Source organism: Schistocerca gregaria, chromosome 7 (genome assembly GCF_023897955.1).
Source record: "Schistocerca gregaria isolate iqSchGreg1 chromosome 7, iqSchGreg1.2, whole genome shotgun sequence".
Classification (NCBI taxonomy): Eukaryota; Metazoa; Arthropoda; class Insecta; order Orthoptera; family Acrididae; genus Schistocerca; species Schistocerca gregaria.
The window spans coordinates 379613451-379635540 of NC_064926.1; the positions used below are offsets into that span (position 1 = coordinate 379613451).

Sequence of the window (22090 nt, forward strand, 5' to 3'; positions counted from 1 at the left end):
TCTTAGTGTGAATTACCCCAGAATATGGCTCCATATGAAAGCATTGAGTGAAAATAGGCGTAGTAGGCTAATTAACTGATATGTTTATCACCAAAATATGTGTTAACTCTACCAGCATAAGTAGCTGAACCTAATGTTTCAGCAGATCACCAATGTGTTTCTTCCAATTCAATTCCTCATCAATACACATGCCGAGAAATTTTGAATATTCTGCCTTAGCAACAGACTTCTATTCATTTATCATTGATGTTATACGATTTACTGTACAGAATTGTACATGATATATTTTCTCACAATTTAGTGAGAGGGGGATTGCTTAAGCCAAACAATGGAAAATCCACAATGGAATGTAACAATACTATGATAAGGAAAGACTCACACACATCTGCAGTTTTAGGCAACTGAAACCACACTAAACACAACTCACACACGACTGCTGTCTTAGGCAACTGAAAACACACGAGTGTGGTTTCAGTTGCCGCAGTCAAGTGTGGTGTGTGTGTGTGTGTGTGTGTGTGTGTGTGTGTGTGTGTGTGTGTGTGTGTGTGTGTGTGTGTTTTTTTTTTTTTTTTTTTTTTTGACTAACGCCTTACTGACCGAAAGCTTTATTTGTAACGGTCTTTTTGTCGCGTGTATCTGCGACTCAGGGACTGCTTAAGGATAGATTAGAGAGCATACTACAGAGTATTTTGATAAATTTGGAAAAGTAATAAGGATGAAGAGGTAGTGGATATAATTTGTCAGGATTTTGACCAGAAAGTGAAATTATAAAACAACTGTTGAATCCAACTGCAATATCATAGTTGAAAGTTTACAGCCTATTGAAAGTAATGCCCCTCTTTAAAATGAGAAAGATGTAGGTTTCAGGGAGATTGGGGAGTGTTTATTATGTGAGAGGGAAAATAGGTAACAATGAAATTCAAAGAAGCCCACATATTCATGTCCAATTGCATACCAGTAAAGGAAACTGCCCGACAGATACTGGGAGTCCAATTTGTGGGATTTCTAGAAAATTGAGAGATAAAAATAAAAGAGGGTGTCAGTTTTACTGAATTCTCTGCAATTAGGGTTAAGCTACAAAGTGCAACAGGGAGAAACAATAAACTAATTACAGAACAGACTCCTCTGTGCTTTAAAATTGATGAGACAGCGTTTACAAAAGGGTGCCTAGTGGTGTAAGACCTGAATGAATATCTAATACTAGGCACAGATTGGATAACAAAAGCCAAGGTTCAATTTAAAAGCATTATGTTCACTGGCTCAAAGAGTGGAATTTCAGGGAAAACTGAAATGTTAATGGTAAGTAATGGTGCAAGTAACCAGATCCGGGAGTCTGATGATGTTCATGCTTCAAGTTATAATGAGGAGGAGGTAGAGTGCTATGATGATCCTTTTGATACAGAATCTTATAGTGAACTAGTTAAGAGTAAAGCAGAGAAGGTTAAAGAATTAAATTTAGAAGAGAAGACAGAGCTAGAGGCATTTTTATGGGAATATCGTGATATTTTCTGGGAAAGATCTGGATGCGTAAAAGATTATAAATGCACCTTGAGACTAAAACCCTATGACTCTTTCTTTATAAAGCCCTGTAGTATTCCCAAAAATGGAAAATGTTAGAATATAGTTGCAACCAATACAATAATCTGCTGGTTGTTGTATCAAAGGCTGACAGGTGCATTAGACTAGTTTTCGACTCAAGATATCTGACCAAATTTTTAGGATGTGAGAACCTTGTGGCTTAAATGTGTTGGTGGCAGAGCTTATCAGGGGGTATTGGATTATATATTGGGAAGAGAACTATTAGAAAAACTGACTATATATGTAGATGATATTTTATTCTTAACCAAGACTTGGAAAGAACATGCGGAAACTTTGAGACAAATTGGTGACAAAATGAGAAAGGGAGGAACGAAATTGAAGCTATCTAACTGAAATTTGCTCTCAAACAGCTTAAGTTTCTGGGACATAGTATCACCGAAGATGGGATGCTCCCTGACAAAGATAAAGTGCAAGCAACTGCCGATTTCTTTCCTCCTAAGACTAAGAAACAACTTAAGTCATTTTTCGTTTTGTAGGGTTCCTTCAGAAACATGTGAAAACACAAGCACTAAATACAACATGTCCCAATACATTGCTTAAAAAGAGTAGTGTCTGGGAAAGGAACGATGAATGTCAATCTTCATCTAATGACATCAAAGCACAGTTAGTGAACAGCGAATTATTACACAGACCTGACTTATCCACCATTTTTTCCCTACAACTGACAGCAGAGATTTTGGGTTGGTGGTCCATGTATCCTCAGAAAAAGAAATAGATGAGGTTAAAGTCCACCATTCAGTTGCCTTTGCAAGTAGGATACTTAAAGAGAGAGAGAGAGAGAGAGAGAGAGAAACCACTCCATTTCAGAAGAGAACTTTCAACTATAGTACGGGGAATCAAAAATTTAGAAATTACTTATTAGGTAACCAAGTAAAGGTATATACAGATCATAAAGTCTTAAAGCTATATTCAAGAATGTGAACTCTACCACCCTAGACTGACCCAATGGACTATTTTTCTCCAGCAGTTTAACTTTTCTGTGGAATAAATTAAGGGGAGTGTCAACACTGGCTGAAGCCTTATCCAGACTACCAGTGGGAAATGTAGATGACACTGTACATGGAAGTAAAAGGAAAGACCTCACCATGATGTATATAAAGGGGGCAAAGAAAGGAAATAGATCTTAAAATAATTTGCAGTCACCTCAGACGTAATCAGAACCATGACGACAACTGGAAACTGGTAAAAAGTTATCTAGGGGAAAAAAGGGCCTAGAAAAGATACAACAATACTACTGCATTTTCTAGGGGGTACCTTTTTACAGGCACAGCCTTGATAGTGATAGGTGGAAGGTTTGCTGGTCTGAAGAGAACATAGGCACCTTAATATTTTACACTCGCACCAGTTTTGGTTATTGTGGGAGCCTTAAGTGTACTAAAAAAATACAGGACTGTGTCTATGTTCATAATATTGCCTGCAGAGTGACAAAGTGCCTCGCATCCTGTGGCAGATGCCAACATGTCAATGTTGATAATCACACCAACAGGGGTCATTTACAAAGTGTAATGCCTAAGAAGGAAATGGGCCTCATGGGCATTGACTTATATGTGTAATTACCCAGAGCAAAAGGAGAGGGACGGATACTGTTACATTTTTGTAATGGTAGACCTAGTCTCGAAGTTCATTAATATGTACTCCCTAAAGAAAACAACCAGCAAGAAAATAATTCGAAAAAATGACCCAAGACTACTTTCTTATAGTCGGTACACTAAAGGCTTTACTTGCAGATAATAGAAGCCAGGTCACATCCAAAACCTGGAAGGAGTTTACAAATAAACACAACATTAAACATATTCTCATCTCAATCTACTCTCCATTCTGTAATCCAACAGAACAATACTTAAGGGGGATATGTCGCCTATGCAGGATATGTTGTAATAAGGGCCATACCAAATTGGTTAGAGCATACTGAAAACTTTTCGGATGTCTTAAACAGTCTCCAACATACCACCACAAGACTGTCCCCTTATGAAATAATTTATGATAAACAATCTGCATATTTTGTCAAAGAGGTAGTAGAATACCCATTGTGCAAACATATCTCAGCAGCAGACAGGGAGGATGATGTTAGGGAGATTATGAAGCAACAATGCAACAAAAGAAAAGAAAGGCATGATGGTAGGTTAAAACAGAGGCGATTCAATGTTAGCGATTCGGTCTTAGCAAAAAGTTATGCAAGATCTAAATTCATAAAGAGCAGAAAAAAAAACAATCTTCAACATATACATTGGCCAATTGTAGGAAATCCTCACCCTAAAACAATAAGCCATAAGTTTTGACACTATCTGTAAAAGTCAGAAATAAGAGAGAAGCAGACACTGGAAGTGACCACCACCTTGTTTTCATCGAGTTCAGATTGATGATAGTGGAAAACAGATCAAGCCCAATCACAGGAGCAAAGTAACGGATATGGTAAGGTTAAAAGATCAATACATCAAAGAAAGATTTGCCCTTGAACTACAAAACAGATTTCAGACCCTCTTTAATGAATTTTTTTGCAGTAAGGAATTGACACATGTTGACAAAAACTTACTGGCAGCTATCTACACTCCTGGAAATGGAAAAAAGAACACATTGACACCGGTGTGTCAGACCCACCATACTTGCTCCGGACACTGCGAGAGGGCTGTACAAGCAATGACCACACGCACGGCACAGCGGACACACCAGGAACCGCGGTGTTGGCCGTCGAATGGCTCTAGCTGCGCAGCATTTGTGCACAGCCGCCGTCAGTGTCAGCCAGTTTGCCGTGGCATACGGAGCTCCATCGCAGTCTTTAACACTGGTAGCATGCCGGGACAGCGTGGACGTGAACCGTATGTGCAGTTGACAGACTTTGAGTGAGGGCGTATAGTGGGCATGCGGGAGGCTGGGTGGACGTACCGCCGAATTGCTCAACACGTGGCGCGTGAGGTCTCCACAGTACATCGATGTTGTCGCCAGTGGTCGGCGGAAGGTGCACGTGCCCGTCGACCTGGGACCGGATCGCAGCGACGCATGGATGCACACCAAGACCATAGGATCCTACGCAGTGCCGTAGGGGACCACACCGCCAATTCCCAGCAAATTAGGGACACTGTTGCTCCTGGGGTATCGGCGAGGACCATTCGCAACCGTCTCCATGAAGCTGGGCTACGGTCCCGCACACCGTTAGGCCATCTTCCGTTCACGCCCCAACATCGTGCAGCCCGCCTCCAGTGGTGTCGTGACAGGCGTGAATGGAGGGACGAATGGAGACGTATCGTCTTCAGCGATGAGAGTCGCTTCTGCCTTGGTGCCAATGATGGACGTATGCGTGTTTGGCGCTGTGCAGGTGAGCGCCACAATCAGGACTGCATACGACCGAGGCACACAGGGCCAACACCCGGCATCATGGTGTGGGGAGCGATCTCCTACACTGGCCGTACACCTCTGGTGATCGTCGAGGGGACACTGAATAGTGCATGGTACATCCAAACCGTCATCGAACCCATCGTTCTACCATTCCTAGACCGGCAAGGGAACTTGCTGTTCCAACAGGACAATGCACGTCCGCATGTATCCCGTGCCACCCAACGTGCTCTAGAAGGTGTAAGTCAACTACCCTGGCCAGCAAGATCTCCGGATCTGTCACCCATTGAGCATGTTTGGGACTGGATGAAGCATCGTCTCACGCGGTGTGCACGTCCAGCACGAACGCTGGTCCAACTGAGGCGCCAGGTGGAAATGGCATGGCAAGCCGTTCCACAGGACTACATCCAGCATCTCTATGATCGTCTCCATGGGAGAATAGCAACCTGCATTGCTGGGAAAGGTGGATATACACTGTACTAGTGCCGACATTGTGCATGCTCTGTTGCCTGTGTCTATGTGCCTGTGGTTCTGTCAGTGTGATCATGTGATGTATCTGACCATAGGAATGTGTCAATAAAGTTTCCCCTTCCTGGGACAATGAATTCACGGTGTTCTTATTTCAATTTCCAGGAGTGTAGATGTTGGAGAGAAGAACTTAGCATTTAACACAAACCAAAGGAAAGAACGGTTCTCTGATGACATGTGGGATGAAATTAACTGCAGCAAAGAACTAAAACAAAAGTTAAATCTTTGTAAGACATGAGCGCACAAGATAGAAGTGCAAAGAGAGACAAACAAAAGAGTGAAAATAGGGACAAAATGAGATCACAACAGGTACTGTCACAGAGACAGGAAGGGCATTTTAAGGGGCTGTTAAAATTGTGAAGACAACTAGGAGGAATAGGTGAGAGATGTATTAGAGGAAGTCAAAGCAGATCAAGACATAAATCTGCGATGTACAATGGACGAAATTAGGAGTACTTTGAGAATCCTAAGAAATGCAAAGGTTCCAGGCCTATTTTACAACAGAGCACTGGAGCTCTTAAATGCGGATACTGAAAGTAGTGTTAAAATGTTCCACCCATTGCTGAAGCATATTTGGCTCAAAGTGCAATCCCCAGGGGAGTAGAAAAATGGACTGTTCCCAAAAAAGGGAAATTTGGCAGATTGTAGCTGGCATGGTATTACATTGCTGTCAGTGCCCTGTAAGGTCCTCAGCAGAGTTATTTTAAATATGATTAATGATTCACTTGAAAATAGACTGCGTAATGAATAGACAGCTTTTGGGCACAATTGATCTTACTAACACTCTTAGGATCATATTAGAGCAAAACAAAGAATTCCAGGCAACTATATACCTGCCATTCATTCAATTTTAAAAAAAAGCCTTCAATTTTGTGAAACACCAAGTGCTGTGGCAGATGTCGTGGAAGTATAGAATACCACAAAACATCAACAAAGATCTGTGTGTTGGCTACAACTGTTCCGTGTTTCACAAGGAAAATCTGACAGAGCCAATAGAGATAACAACTGGAGTCCAGCAAGATTGTATTTTATCAGTATTGTTTCTTCTACTTGTCTCTGACTCAGTTATGAGACATTCACAGCAGGCAGGAAACAAGAAACCCAATGGGGGAGCCATGGACATCTGGAGGATTTGGAATTTGGAGATGACATAGTTCTTTAGCTCAAAGGCTGGCAGATATGAAAATCACCGAAAAAAGCAGCAGAGATGGTTGGCCTCAAGATAAATGTAGATAATACAAAGGAAATGAGAGTAAACTCTGAGAACATGGAAGTACCACTGTTTATTGGAGAGCAGCAGTTGGAGATTCTCAATTCATTTCTGTGTCTGGGTACTGCAGTGACAGAAGGTGTTGGAGCTGTAGAAGATGTGAAGAACCACATAAAGAAGGCAAATGCTGCCTTCCTACAACTGATCCTATATGGAGACACAGAAATGTCACATGTAATCTAAAATTCATACTTTTAATACAAATGTGAAGGCTGTCCTTTTGTATGCCAGTGAGAGAGGAAATTAAACAAATAGGCAACGAACAGTTACAAAGCTTCATAAATTGGTGCCTCTGGCATATGATAAAAATCTGGTGGCCACAAAAAATAAGTGATGCACATCTCTGGAGATAAATAAACCAATATCTAACAAAGAACTGATTAATGACAGGGTGGAAATGGCTGGGGCACACACTGAGAAAGCCAAATGGAGCAATTGAGAAGAAAGCATTGGAATGAGTCCCCAAGGAACAAGGCAGAGAAGCAACCCTACAGGTACATGGAAGAGCATGGTCAAAGAGAAGCAAGGAGAGTTGGCAAGGCATGGGTGGAATTGTGGGAAATGGTCAAAGACAGAGACGGATGGCAAATTCTCCTGGATGCTCTATGTCCCCATAGGAGCCAAAGGAATTAAGGCAAGTAAGTCATTAACTGATATTGGAAAGAAGCTTAAGTTGGAGACAGTGTGATTCAAAGGTACGCATCAGGCTAAATGGCGAAGTCAGTGCTGAGATCAATAAAACATGTCGCAAGTTAGGAGCACTGTGTTCAATATTGTAAGAAAGTACAGTTTGTTTAAATTGGAAGGAGTCAGATAACACAGAATGAGAAAGACTGTGTTCACCGATCAGGAAGTATGTAGTAACTTGAGATAATTGTGTAGACAGCATTTTGCCGTAGTTTGCACTAAGAAATTGTGCCCTAACTTTAAAACTAATGTGTTCCACATCATAGTGAGAGAGTGCAATTGTTATCCATGGAAGACACAAATAACTAACAAGTTTCATCCATCCACACATTATTATCCTCCACAGAAATCTGCAACATCATGTGACAATATTTTTTGTTTGCATTAATAATTTTTGTCCAGTAGTAACTGTGTGACTAATGCCTGTCTGTTTCAGCACACCACAATGAAAATTTACTATTTTAAAAAGATTATCTTTCTGAAGCGACAAGAGCAGTTCTGAAAAAGTGTGATGTTCCTTTCTCTTATAACAATTAGACATATATGACAAATAGCATCTTTCTGAAAATCATTCCAAGTTGTCACTTGCCTCTTCCTCTGCCATTTTCCTCCTGGTATCTGCAGTTTTTGTGTGCCAATGTTATCACAATCTACAATGTACTGTTATTTCCATAGCTACAACAGTGCTTTTGCATACTGTCAAAGCTGTTGCAGTCTTCTTTACAAGTTCAGTGATGGAAAATAAGGGCTCACCCTTGTTTTGTTTCTCAAGGTATACTGCCAATAAATGCATGAAGCTGTAGACCCAGCTGTGTAGCATGCTTTTCTTCCTCTGTTTCCCTTCATGTGATGAGTTTACACCCCTCAGCACATTGGACAATGTTCCAGATAAAATTCAATTGAATAAACAGTAAATGTGGAATAACTATTAAATAAAATTCAAGTTTAACAAAGTACCAGGTCACTCAAGGAACTTATTGTTAAGTATACAAATGAAAGGGTTCATTTTTTTAGTGCAACAACATGGCTTCTGTCAACTGTTGAACCACTTCCTGAGATTGTCAGGGAACAAAATAATGCTACTGAGCATCAGTACCAAAGATTCATCCCCCAGACTATAAGTACTGAATATAAAAGTTCTCAATGTACTTCAATACTGCTTCTGCAAAAAGTCCACCCAACTGCACCAATATCAAAAGAAATCACATTTTTCCTTGGTGTATTATGGCACCATTTGGACAAGTTCCTGGTTTTGTTTCTAAAGGAAATAGTCAGACCCAAAGAGAAGGTAGTGGCTTACTGAGCATTATGTTTTGATACTGATTGACGAAGAATTCAGATCTCGGAAACATCAGTGGAAAGATATTACTGTGAGTTGGCAGCCATTTACAGGAACTTTTCAGAATGTTTACAACAGAATCAAATGGTACCGGAAGCAGAGAATATCATAGTGAATAGCAGAAGGGGTACAGACAGATAGGGTAGTGACTGAAGTGTTCACAGAAACACACAGGAAAAACTCCAAATTCGGAATCTTTACATTACGAGACAAACAAACTATGTATTTATCCCAGAAACAATCATAATGTAAGAAATCTGCAGTGGCAGAACACGCACATTAAAAAACGTTATAATTATCCAAGCAAGCTTTTGGAGACAGTGATTCTTTCTTCTGACAGAAAGATTGAAGAGGAAGGAAGTTGGGGGGGGGGGGGGGGGGGCTGTAGAGGTCTAGAAAAAGAGGGGGGGGGGGGGGAAGGGCTGGAGAGGTCTAGAAAAAGAGGTAGAGTTTGGAAAATTTACCCCAAACTGCAGGTCAGTGAGATTTCACCAAATGGGACAAGAAGGAAAGACTGATTGTTGGCGACAGCATGATATGAGATTTGAAAAGCTGAGATCTTAAAATTGGAAGGTAGGGCAGTATGCAAGACAGAGAATACTGCTGAAACATCATGCATGAATTAATAAGAGTGCAAAGCTAAGTGCATTGTACTTAACAGAAGTGGGAGAGGGCAGCAAAAAACAGACAGGTAAGAAAATGAAAGATGTAGAAAACTCCTGTGAAGAAATGCTGAGATGAAAGAAATTAAAGTACATTAGGGTCTTTTACGTTGCCATGACCACCACCAAATTATCAGTTATGATGAATGGGCACAGACAGAGGGTGTACACTGGCAACACACAATATCCTGTCGAAGAGCATGCTCTACAAGACAGTCGTGACCTTGGTGGATGTTTCACTACACGCAAGATTCCTCAGACATCAGTTTCTCAGAATTCCACAGATGGGAACTAGCCCTACATATCCTTGGTTATCACCTCCCATCTGGCCTTAATTTATACTAATTTCTTCTCTCTCAGTATTTCTTTGAAGTAACTATCCTTTCATTACACTGTTTTCATTTTCTAGATCTTTCATTTTGTTACCTGTCTATTTTTCACCATCCTCTCCCACCTTTGTCTTGTACAAACAACATAGCTTTAGCTTTTCAATCTAACTAACTTGTGCATGGTGTTTTAGCAGTAATCTCTGTCTTGCATATTACCCTGTCTTCCACCATTAAGCTCTCAGGTTTTCAAATCTCATCAGGTACAGACCCCAACAATAGGTCTTTCCTTCTCATTCCATCTGGTTAAGTCTACCCTCACCCTCGATTCTGGGTGAATTTCCCGGAATCGACGCTTTTTCCTAGACCTCTCCAGTCCTTTTCTTTCAACCCTCTCCCTTCCCCTTCAATCCTACTGCCAGAAGGGGAAGCCACTGGCTCCAAAAGCTTGCATAATTATAACTTTTTTAAATGTGCATATTGTGCTGCCACATGGTGAGTAGATATTTTATCTATCCAATTACATTATAAGTATCTATGATATTAATATTTTCAAGTTGTTGATGTTTTATATTGCTCCACTTGCTTTTTCATAAAAAGTGATTTGATTGACAAATGCACGCGAAACTGCAGTAATTACTTACTTTACTTCCAAATACAGTCCACTTCAGTCAGGTGCATTGAGAAGAGACTGTGAATCCAAGCCATCTCCACCAAGAAAGCTTGTGTTGAGAGTCAACTGGCTGCCAAGTAGTGCAACAGCTGCTGCGCCTGTATTCACACCAAAACCACTCTGGCCAAAGGGGAAGAATGAGCCTACCATACCTGGTTGTGGGCAGCACAACACTGGTTCTGACCCCTGATTTAATGCTTGAATCTGTAAAAAAATATTTTTGTAAGCTGCTGTAAGTTAATGAGGAATGCATTAAATTTATTAGACCCAACACTTACATAACTCAATATATTACATTTAAATAAAAAAAAATCTCTGAGAATGAGGAATTGTGTATTGCAGTACAAGAACACTATTGCAGACGACACACCAGGATTACAAAATCTGTTAGAGCATACAGTGAAGGCTTTCATGACTGATACATACATATTTGGTTATTTTAGTTTATGGATATTGGGCTGTAGTTGGTTGGTTTTGTGTGTGTGTGTGTGTGTGTGTGTGTGTGTGTGTGTGTGTGTGTGTGTGTGTGTGTGTGTGTTGGGGGTGGGGGGTGGTTCTGTGCTACAGGACTGAGGTCTATCTGAACTTAGTGGTGACATCAGCCATAAATTTGATCAAATTGTAATAATACACACAACTGTAAAATCAAGTCATTGATGCCACAGGTGAGGAATAAATGAATGAGGTATAAATATAAAAAGATCGGGCCAGTCTGCATGCTAGAGAGAAGAAGAGCCCACCTCCCGTCAGTTTCATTTTATATTCTCCTGTCCTGATGCAGAGTAACACAGTACTAGGATAAATAACTCCTGTCAAGTAGAGACGAGATCCATGACAGTAAAAGTGAAAAGGTTATAAAGTAACGAAAATCAGTAGTACTAACAAAAGTAAAATAAAATAAGAAAAGCAATCTGATGAGTAGGTGTGTTCACTGTTTTGTGTCACGCAGGGCTCAGCATGCAGTGGGAGGCATCTTCCCCACAACTGTCCCACCCCCAATCCGTAATAGTCAAACTGTTAAAAATGGGAAAAGAACCCACTCTCCTGGAGGAAGCATAAAAAGCCTGTTCAACTCTCCTTCCACTGTCACCTAGTATCAGGTATAAAGAATCAAAGTCTTAAACAATGGAAACTTCAGGTTTCTGAATCAAGCAATGCAAGGCATGGAGATACAGTAGGAGGGGGCATTCCACCAGGATGAGCACTACTCTCTGCAAGTCTCCACAATCACAAAATGGTGTTGCTCAGTACTTAAGAGAGAATTATGGGTTAATCTGGAAGGAGCAATGCGGGAACGAGATAGGACTGTGGATTCGATACATAAGGAACAAAAGGAGCCATGCAGTCATAATTTATTTGACAGCATGGAGTTTATTAGAGGGAGCGGTAGGCCACCAGATGATGTTCCATCTCCAATTGTGTACAGGCCTTACTTGCCCCTGAAACTCTCAGTCTGAAATTGTCAAAGCAACTGTTAGACAAGTTGGGCAGCTTATTTCCCAAGATACCCACATGAACAGGTATCCAGAGAAAGACAACTGAGCAGGTATTCTCCAATTAAAATAGCTTCGCGATTGACAATCATAGTGAAGATGGGAAGTGTTACCAGTGTGCAACCAGATATGCTAGACAAGCCTCTGCATGTATCTACAAAACAGGTAACACAGTAACCATGTGGCTCTGAAGAAAGAACTATGATTGGCTGGCAGCTGGCCTTTCCACTCAACTCACTGAAATGTCAATCACAAATCGGAGTACAGCGTGACTAAGACCAGAGAGAAGATCAGTAGCCTGGAGATTGTTCAGTGAGTTACTAGAATTTGAGACAAGATTGAAGGAGATCTGTTTAATAAAACATAGGGCACTGTTAATGTTAGAAGTTTTGCTGCATAAACACAACATTTTCCCATCCTGTCCAAGGGTTTAGAGCCTTCAGAGTAAATGACAGTAGCAACTCCTCATACTTCCAAAGAACTCAGAGAAACAGAAAGATAAGGGAAGAGTGACTAAAATTGAGGTTCCTGAAACAGACCAGACTTAATTCATTGTCTGGGTACTAACCAAGGACAAGTGCACAGGAATACACAGCGAGCACACTCTAAGGGAGCTATGGAGAAGGCAGAGGATCCAGCAGAGGGGCATTGTAATGGAGAAACACATTCAACAGTGGGCATCGAATGGTTGACATCCCTTGTAGGAAAAGGAATTTAGTAAGTTGTATGAATTGCAAGAGTTCATACAATTGGAAGAGAAGAGGTAAGATCCCCACTTCAGCAAGCAGACTGCCTATGGGACTGGTCTGGAAGGCACCAGTGGCCAGTCTTCCACCACAACGATGTACTGGGTCCAATAATTTCAGAGATGAAGGTAGCACTGAACCATACAATCATAGTCCAATCAAGACGAGACCAATGTCCAGTAAGAATGAAGTAGAACAGCACTTTCCGCAACCCAAGAGCTGTGGGCAAGGAAGTAGTAAGCTTTAAATTTCCACATTAAGCTAGTTTTAAAGTAACAAATATGGTGGAGTCAAGCCATATTATTTCAAGGAGTCACAAAATTTGGAATTGTGCACCACTGTGTACCAAAACAGAGTTGCAGTTTCAGATGAACTGTGGTACAAACACAGAAATACGTGACTCACAATTAGTGGGGGAAAACTGAAGGCCATGGGAAAGGGTCCAAGCAGAGGCCCTCCAGATGGCTCCTTGGAACTGACTGACAGTTGTACAAAAATCAAAAGCCATTGATAAGCAGTTCAGTGGTAACCACAAGTTTGACAGTTGTCACTTGGCCATTGATGGTGATAAGGAAGAGTGTAACACTCTGCACTGAGCCCTTAGAGACACTGTTCTTTCGAACCCATGGGGAGTCGAGCAATGTACCACTTCCAACCTGAAACAATCTGAAGGATAAAAACTGGCAGATAAAAGTTGATAGCACACCTTGGAAACCCAATATTGAAGGATAAGTAAAAAGTGGTGGTGCCAACAAGTGTCGTATGCCTTACATGGTTTGAAAAAGGCTGCAAATGAGATTTTGGCATTTAGAAAAAGCTTGTCAGACTGCTGTGTCTAGCATAGTTTGAAAAAATCTGCAAATGAGATGTTGGCATTTAGAAAAAGCTTGTCAGACTGCTATGTCTAGCATAACCAGATGGCCAGTTGTGGCACGCCACCCCCCTCCCAGAAACAACACTGATAGACAAAAGACAATGTGATTTCAAAACCCATCATTATCATCACTCTACCATCTATTCAAACAGTTTGCAGAGCATGTTGGTGAGGCTGTCGATGGTCATAGGTTTTTGCCTGGTTTAAGGTTAGGATGAAATAAAGTTGAAGACCTTGAGTAGACGGGAGTCTGGTTGTCACATCCAGATGGTGGATCATCTGATTATGAATCGAATCAGGGCCTGGGGCCATATCAAGAGATGAGTCAAGAGCCTGTAGCAGTTCCTGATCAGCAAAAGGAACATTACATAATTCAGTATTACGGAGGTAAACTATAGAGTGTCATCTTCAACATGTCTTTTTATGCATTGGAAGGTAGCTAGATAAAAAGAGATGCTCACACTGTTGCGAACTGGGTCATGAGCTGTTCATCAATAGTCAACACATCTGTAGAATTACCACCATGAAGGAGAAGACTCGGAACAGTTGTTTATCTTTGCCAAACCAGTAGACTACTGAGTTTCATCCACACCTGGGATGCCAGAGACATATGTTCTCACAGAGGAAACATAGCTCTCCCAGCACTCCTTACTGTGCTTAACTTGGTAGCAAGGCTTTGCATGGAGCCCCAAAGCAATGAGTGTGGTATGTGAAGGAAGTCACTCAAGATATCACAGGGCCATACGACAGTCCTGAATAGTACTGTGCCACATCTCTGGTTCACCACACTACCAGATGCTGATGGAGATATCCCATAGAAAGGGGCACAGTAGTTCTATTAATGTGGGCGATCGAGTCAGAGACATCTCAACAACCTTTCTGATACAATCTGATGGAGAAGGGACAAATGTAATGGCAAAGGCATACAAATACCAACTGGCTCTTCGGGGACCTCAGTACAGTAATGGGTCCATTGGGTGGCTACAAAAAAAGGTGACAGGATCACCTGAACGTAATAAATTTCACACGGATGGTGACGTAGTGCCCACTGTAGTGAAACCATGAGATCGAGAGAAGATATTGTAATGTCAATACCTAAAAAGATGCCAAGGACAGCACTAAAGTGGTTAGAGGTACAGTCATAGAGAGGAGACATATCAAGATAAAAAAGAAGATAATCAACTGAAAAGCCTCTACCAGAAGAAGTGGCACTTTCTCGCATGGGGTGATGTGCACAGTAATCCTCAGGCAGGACAAAGGGTGGAGAAACATGATGGATTAAGGTAGCCATCTCAACATAAGTCAGTGCCTGCCTGGAAGAAAATAAATGTTACAAATGCTGATCACTGATATCAGTTTCACTGATAGTGTGGGTCCACTCACTGATGACATCTGTAAAAACTAGTGAACAGATCTCACTAGATGCTCTCTCAGGGCCAGTACAGTTCAAAAAGAAAGCATCATAATCTCAACAGGTTAGGGAATTGAATGGTCATTAATGAAATATGTTTCTCAGAGAGCAACACAGATCAAAGAACTGGATGACATTAATAGTTTTAGTTCTGGCTGGTGACAATAATATGCATTGCAGTTACGTTGTTTAATCACATTATGGGAGACCTTGTTAGGTGTGAAGGTGGCAAGGGGACAGTTCATGCCCCAGGATCACAGCCTATCATTGGCAGGGAGGGAAAAACACCTACAAACACAGGCTCAGAGTTCATGGGCACAGAAGGATCTGGTAACTGGCGTGAGAACTTAACTGCTTAAAGAAGCAGTGGAGCCCAAAGTCTAGGGCTTCTTCATACACTGACTGGTATGAAAGCTGTAAAGTAATCATCATACTTTGTCTATCAGTGTTGGAAATAACTGGTGAGATTATACAACAACAGAAATGAAACATTCTCAAGCAAACGAAAGCTATAGCCATAAGAGAAGATAAACGTAACTGGATGAAGATGAAATTAAATGAATGGTTTGATGGAGATGAAATCAATTAAACTACAACAACTCTAAATGGTACCAATGCAAAACATTCAGATATGCCGAACTAGCAATGTAATGGAGACCGCCAAAGGGCCTAATGGTTAAGGAAACTACTAATGACAAACAGGAAATACAGGTGAGTCTCAGTCTGGCACAAATTTTAAATTATCACAATGTTTCCACGCCAGACAGCCTTTTAGAACAAAGTCTGGAGTTTTATCTCCCAGCTACAACCTGCTGCAAGTAGCGTGGCACAAAATTTTTTCAATGGAAAAAACCATTTACAGATAGGCCAAACAAAATTAAAAATAGAATTAATTTATGATACATAATATGCATCATCTAACAATAATGGAGGATGAAATATTTAATTTTAAGTAATGGTTGCTAGATTAGGGGAGGACGGCAATAAGACTTGAGATTACAGATCAGTGTAATTGACTTACCTTAAGTGATTTAAGAACACAGGAATCATTCAAATGCTGTATGGAAGACGTAATTAACTAACTTATTACATCAAGGTAATATGACCTTAATGTAAATAGAGCTCCCCTACAAATGTTTTGAGTTGAAAAATTTGAGGTGTATAAAAAATAAAGGCCTTTATCAGAACATCAAAGTTAGTCTCCATGAGGATAGCTAAAAAAAGTTTGATATGCTTAAAAAGGATTTCTGGACAGCGAAGAATAAACAAAAAGCTGTATTCACAAGTTGGAACTGTCAAAAGGAATATTTTACGTACCTAAACTAATTTGGACAGTACAAAAAATGAATATGTTCATGTGAACATTTGCAATATAAGCAATTAGACAGAAAATCCAGAATCAATATTTATAAATCATAATCTCAAAAAGGAAAAAAAGTGAAATTGTTGTAATTTTATTTAAAAGTTGCACTACATCAGCCAAATATACAATGCACTGACCTGCGCAGCAAGAGCACGAGTAATTATTTCAACTTGCACACGACCACCTCGCTTTATCTCCAGTGGTGGCAGCCACCGATAATAGCACTGTGCCCAGAGTTGCAACGATGAAACTCCACAGCGAGGTGACAGTGGAGAAACAGACGACTTAGAAAGCCGCCTGAACAGCGGATTGTGAAACAGCTCTTGGTCACGTGCTTCTGAGAACTGCTCGTCCCAGTCCCAAACACTGCGGAGTATTAATGGATTTTGTGGGTCCTGGAAGAAGAAATTTGTTATACATGAGGTAAAAATGGTATTTATTCAAGGAAAAAATAAACCAACAGAACTTTATGGTTTGTATTCTATCAAGAGTTTCCTCTAGCATATGAAAAATTGTATATTTAATGATAATTGTTAACTGCAACATAGTAGTTTTGCCCGGAAGATGATTGCATAAACACTAAATAGCACACAGTAATTCATTACTTTTGAACCACACACTTCAAATGGGTGGCACTTCTCCACTCAGAACTAATCACTACACTTGTCCCAACAATAAAGGAAAGGTACCCAAGTAAACAAAAAACTGCTCCCATAATGATCAAAGGATTAATCTACCAGGCATCACTTGAGACATCTAATTCTAGCAGTACATAAAAAGCTGCAAATGCTGCGATGTCCTCACCAAAATACAGAACTGTGTGTTTAGGAGCTAACATTTAAGTTATTTAAGAATAACTTTCTTCAAATTGTGGACCTCCATTGCTCTGTTCTTGACTTGTCAAGCCACAATTTGTTAATCACCACCTACAGCTACTATTTTTCCACAGACGTATAATCCATTTGTCTGTGATATAACACCAGTAGGTTAGACACCACATCCCAATGAATCTCCGCTATAAGTCAGCTGCATCATCTCCCTGTATTCTAACAGGCCCTGTTACTGCTAAATAGTTAAATATTCCTTCCTGCACTTTTGCAAAAGTTCAATATAATCTCAATTGTCTTGAATTATTCTCTGTTGTGTTCATTTGTTAAACAGTTTGTATCCACTGAGCACACTGGAGCATATAATACATTTCTCTCCGTTTCTAAAGTCTCACTCACTCTGGTGTCAAAAAGATATCCACAAAGTTCAGTGTCAGACAATGAAAATACTATATGCAAAGGAGACTAAAATACTATCCCACTGAGACAATGCAAGTGCTGCCATCCTTAAATGCACAGACTGGTATACTTATTCCAACTGAGGCAAACACACACACACACCTGTTATTTTTACTCCATCGAACTTAATATTACCGAGAATCAATTGTGGCTTTCTTGGGAAGATTCCTAATGTTATCACTGCATATGATCAAGTCAGAAGCAACCACTCGAAGGCAGACAAAAGAAACACATCCTAAGAAAGTGTTGTATAATCATAACAAAAAGACTTGGTGTAGGGCAGCACTAATACTACTAATCATAAGCGCAATACCCTCAAGGTGAACACAGTGTCCAATATTCCTAGATAGAATGTTTTGTTCATCCACATTACTGGGATGCAATATCTCTGCATAATTTAATATGTACTTGTATATCTATATCTATAATCTGCAAACCACTGAGGTGTGTATGGCAGAAGATACTTCCCCACTGTGCCACATATTAGGGTTTCTTCTGTTCCATATACACTGAGCATAGGAAGAATGGCTGCTCAAATACATCTGTGCATGCTGCAATTAGTTTAACCTTGCCTTTGTGGCCCCTGTGAGAGTGATATTTAGGGAGCTGCAGTACATTACTAGATTCCTCACTGAATACTAGTTCTTGCAACTTTGTAAGTAGCCTTTTGTATGCTCTTTTGTATGTGTTCAGTATTCTCTGTTAGTCGTATTCGGATGGGTCCAATATAAATGAGCAATATTCTATGATGGGTCACACGAGATTTTTGTAAACAGACTGCATTTTCTCAGTTTTCTACCAATGAACCAAAGATTGTCACCCGCTTTGTATATGACTGAGCCTAAGTGATTACTTCCTTACTAAACCCCACAAATGGTTTTATTCACGTATCTGTACAACATCCTTGAATCCAATTTTGAAAAACTGGTATGCTAGTCACATGCAGCTACAATTTTGCATTTGGTGATATGTGCAATTTTACACTTATGAACATGTAAAGCAAGAAAAAGTTCAACGTATCTCTCATTTGTCTTACTCAAGTATGTAAACTACTAATCGTACCAAGATACCCATCATAATTGGTAACACTGTATAACACCTCAGAAAACCAATGTTAACATTTCTCTTCTACATAAAACCACATTCAGAAGTGCCCCTCATATACTGAAAGATTCAATTCACACGGATTATATCACAATACCTAGATATACTAGGTCAGGTCAGAAAACTGCCCGTACAGAGCAACCATTAAGTAACCCTTCTTCTGTCCCCTTGTCCTCAATTTATTTTTACTTAATGAAACTGACAGACTTGTATACACTTATTTTCCTTCTGATGAATTTCCAGGCCATAGTAGAAAGACACTGGCAGTGAACTTTTTCTTCAAATTACTTATGGATATATAAGCTAATAAGTTCATCTGCAGTGTAAAGAACTTAAATTTTATGGAACCTTTGTGCTTCACAAAGAGACTTCTTTCAAACCCCATTTCAATAACATACTTGCTGTATTTTCTATTCCAAGCATGATGAGTTTGTTTTAGATCATAAAGACTTTTCTTCAAATGAAATAGCCTTCATTATATCAAGCAGGTCACTTATATAGATGGTTACTTCCAAATCACCATACAAAAAAGCAGTACCCACATATACCTTGATAAGGTTCATATTCTGATTTGAAGAAACAGTCATTAGTTATTGAACAATGAACATACGCATAGTAAAAAACTGTTAATAATCAAAACGTCTGTCAAAAAATCCTTTACTAACAGTCTATACTTAAATTTATCAATGGAACTGTCAGCACTCCTTCTTATTTTGCAAATCCATTTACAAGGAGTGGTTCTAAAGCCCAATTCCGATTGTCTTACAGTGCTTTTATTTCTTCATCCATTGCTCCTTTCCACTTACATTGTTGATGTGATCTCATGATCTGTTGACTTGTTTGTGGATCTACACAATCTATTAAAGCATAAACTACTTAATCTTCATATGTTATTGGACCTTTAAAACTGGAAACCATGTCTCCTGGTTGTTAATTAGTTAGTTACATGTTCCATGGATCATTTTGTACGATACATCCTAATGATGTGGAACGAACCATTTTACATTCACATCACATTTTTTTAATGTTTGCCTTATATACAAAAGATATTTTAGGCTAAAATCTAAAGTCTGTCATTTATTCCCAGCTGGATGAGACACAGAAAACTGAAATTATCACCCACGACTTTTCAGAGAGTTAAATGTCATTCCTGAAAGTACTAGAGAGAAAACTATGCTCTAAACAGTACCTTAGGGGCGTGATGTAATCGTTTGACAGTGCATGACTTATGACTCCCTAGAGGAAGTATCTTGTCCAAAACAAAACAATATTAAAATGTGCAAACATCTCCTATAACCCGTATATGATACTCTCTAAGAATACCGTAATTCCACATCAAATCTTGAGTCTTTCCAAGATCGTAAAATCACACAATGGAGATGTAAATAAATGTATGAAATACTTTTATATGACCATGTCCCATCAGGTCTTATTAACAAGTAAGGGACCAGATTGTCCAGTATCACACTGACTGTAGCTCACAGGAGTCAGTCATAAATATATAAAAGGTAATGCTTACAATCTGCTATGGAATATTTTGTTTGTATGTGGTGAGATTAATGCTATGGTAACTACTCAGTTTCTATGAGAATCATTCTGATTCTAATGCCTTCCATTTATTTTCACAGAAGTTACAAACAAAGAAATTACAATATCACAATTAAATACAGCTAGATTTCATGTAAATACTGTCATTTTTTTCTACATAGTCACCATCATTTGTCATGCACTTTTGATAATGATGAACAAGAGCCTGAATGCCGTACTCTTAAAAACATGAACAAGCTGAGGCTAGCCACCATCTTACAACTTTGATGACAGCTATGGAGTCTGGAAAATGTGGGCCATACAGTCCATCTTTCATAGGCCTACAGAGATGGAAGTCTGAAGATGCTAAATGATGGCTCTATAGCAAATCTGATAAGGCAGTGCAGCTAAAATTAGCGATGAATTCCACAGTTGCAAAACTGTTGTGGGTCATGGTATTATAAAGTTGCAAGTGGATGATTGTCATCATATCTGGCCTTGTTATGAAAATTCAGGTTTGCAGCCTTGTTGGTGTCAACTTGTAGTGTTCTGGCTTGATAGCTGCATTAGGCTCCACACCATTCAGAAGAAAAACCTCCTGCATACATCAAAAGACTGAACATCACTTTCCTTGCAGGTACCCGTGTCTTGTTTGGAGAATTCAAATGTCATCACTCACATTCTGCCAAGTTGTGGTGGCACTATGTCTCATCTCCAGTGATGATGGCTTTCAGAAAATTGTTGCCTTCAGCCTCATATTTGTTCAAAAGATCATGACAAATCGCACTCGGTGATTCTTTTGTTCTTGTGTTAACATCTGCAGGACCCTTCTCACACACACTTTGCGATAACTGGGGTTGGATAATAAATTGTTTAAGATTGCAGCAAAAAATTCATATATGCACACAATCCCTTCATTGTAATCTGACGACCAACATGAATGAATTGATCAAGACTACACCCAGCCATCCCAGCCTTCAGTCTCACTCAACACTGCCTTAAAGTCACACTCCGAGGCATGAGGTGCAATGGGGCAGGAGCTAGTGAAAGACATCTGCCACAGCTGCGCTCTAAGAGTTCTAGTTACTCGAGTGCCATTTGTTCAGATAGCTATTATGATGAAACAGGACATTCTGTCAATATTAGCAGGCATGGCATATGTTCTGCTGGACAGACCCAGAACAAGTCAAGGTAGTTCCTACTGGGTTACTATCAAAGTACTAGCTTAATTTTATAATGAATTTGCATAGTTACATTAGATGAACAAAGTAACAATGATCATATTATCTGATTTTACTGAAATTTACTCTTACAATGAATTGAAACAAGAATGCTTACAATTTATTTCCCTATCTCTTTGAGTTCCTGAACAGTGTGAATGTGGCAGTGGTATGTCATCTCACTGTGCAAGATCATCTCAGCTATAATAAGTGGGTAAACTAAAATAAGGATGGAGAGAAGGAGTGTGGTAGAATCACATGTAGATGTAGGTAAAATTTTATTAGAGTGAGATTGATGAAAGCTGCATCATGATCTGAGTGAAGAATCGTATTATATTTGAATTTTAATTGAGTTTAATTATCTGAATTCATGAGAGGCGATGGTGGCTGCAGATAGCCTCTGTCATGGAGAAGGGCAAAGGTGTCCACAAAAACACAAGTCAATATGATGGGAATTCAGACTATGGCTTCTGAAAGTTTGAAAGCTGGCATATGAATACTATCAGTTGTCGAAATAAAAATACAGCTTAGTTTTCAGGGACAGACATCCCTCAGCTACAATCTGATAGAAAAGTTCAACAGAACGCAGAAGGGGAAGGAACAATAGCCCATCATAGAGCTAAGAATTGTCAGAGTTTGCAGGGAGGAGAAA

At 39.8% G+C, this 22090-nt stretch overlaps 1 protein-coding gene across 1 annotated transcript in view; it reads right to left on the bottom strand.

Annotated features, from left to right (window-relative positions):
- The window catches only part of LOC126281788 (myotubularin-related protein 10-B), a 122724-nt gene that overhangs the window by 18181 nt on the left and 82453 nt on the right, over positions 1-22090 (bottom strand). Inside the window, exons 12-13 of the mRNA XM_049981001.1 lie at positions 16439-16696; positions 10386-10618 (exon numbers count right to left, since the gene is read on the bottom strand). Coding sequence (XP_049836958.1) covers positions 10409-10618; positions 16439-16696 — 468 coding nt within the window. The 3' untranslated portion in view covers positions 10386-10408. The remainder of the gene's footprint in view (positions 1-10385; positions 10619-16438; positions 16697-22090) is intronic.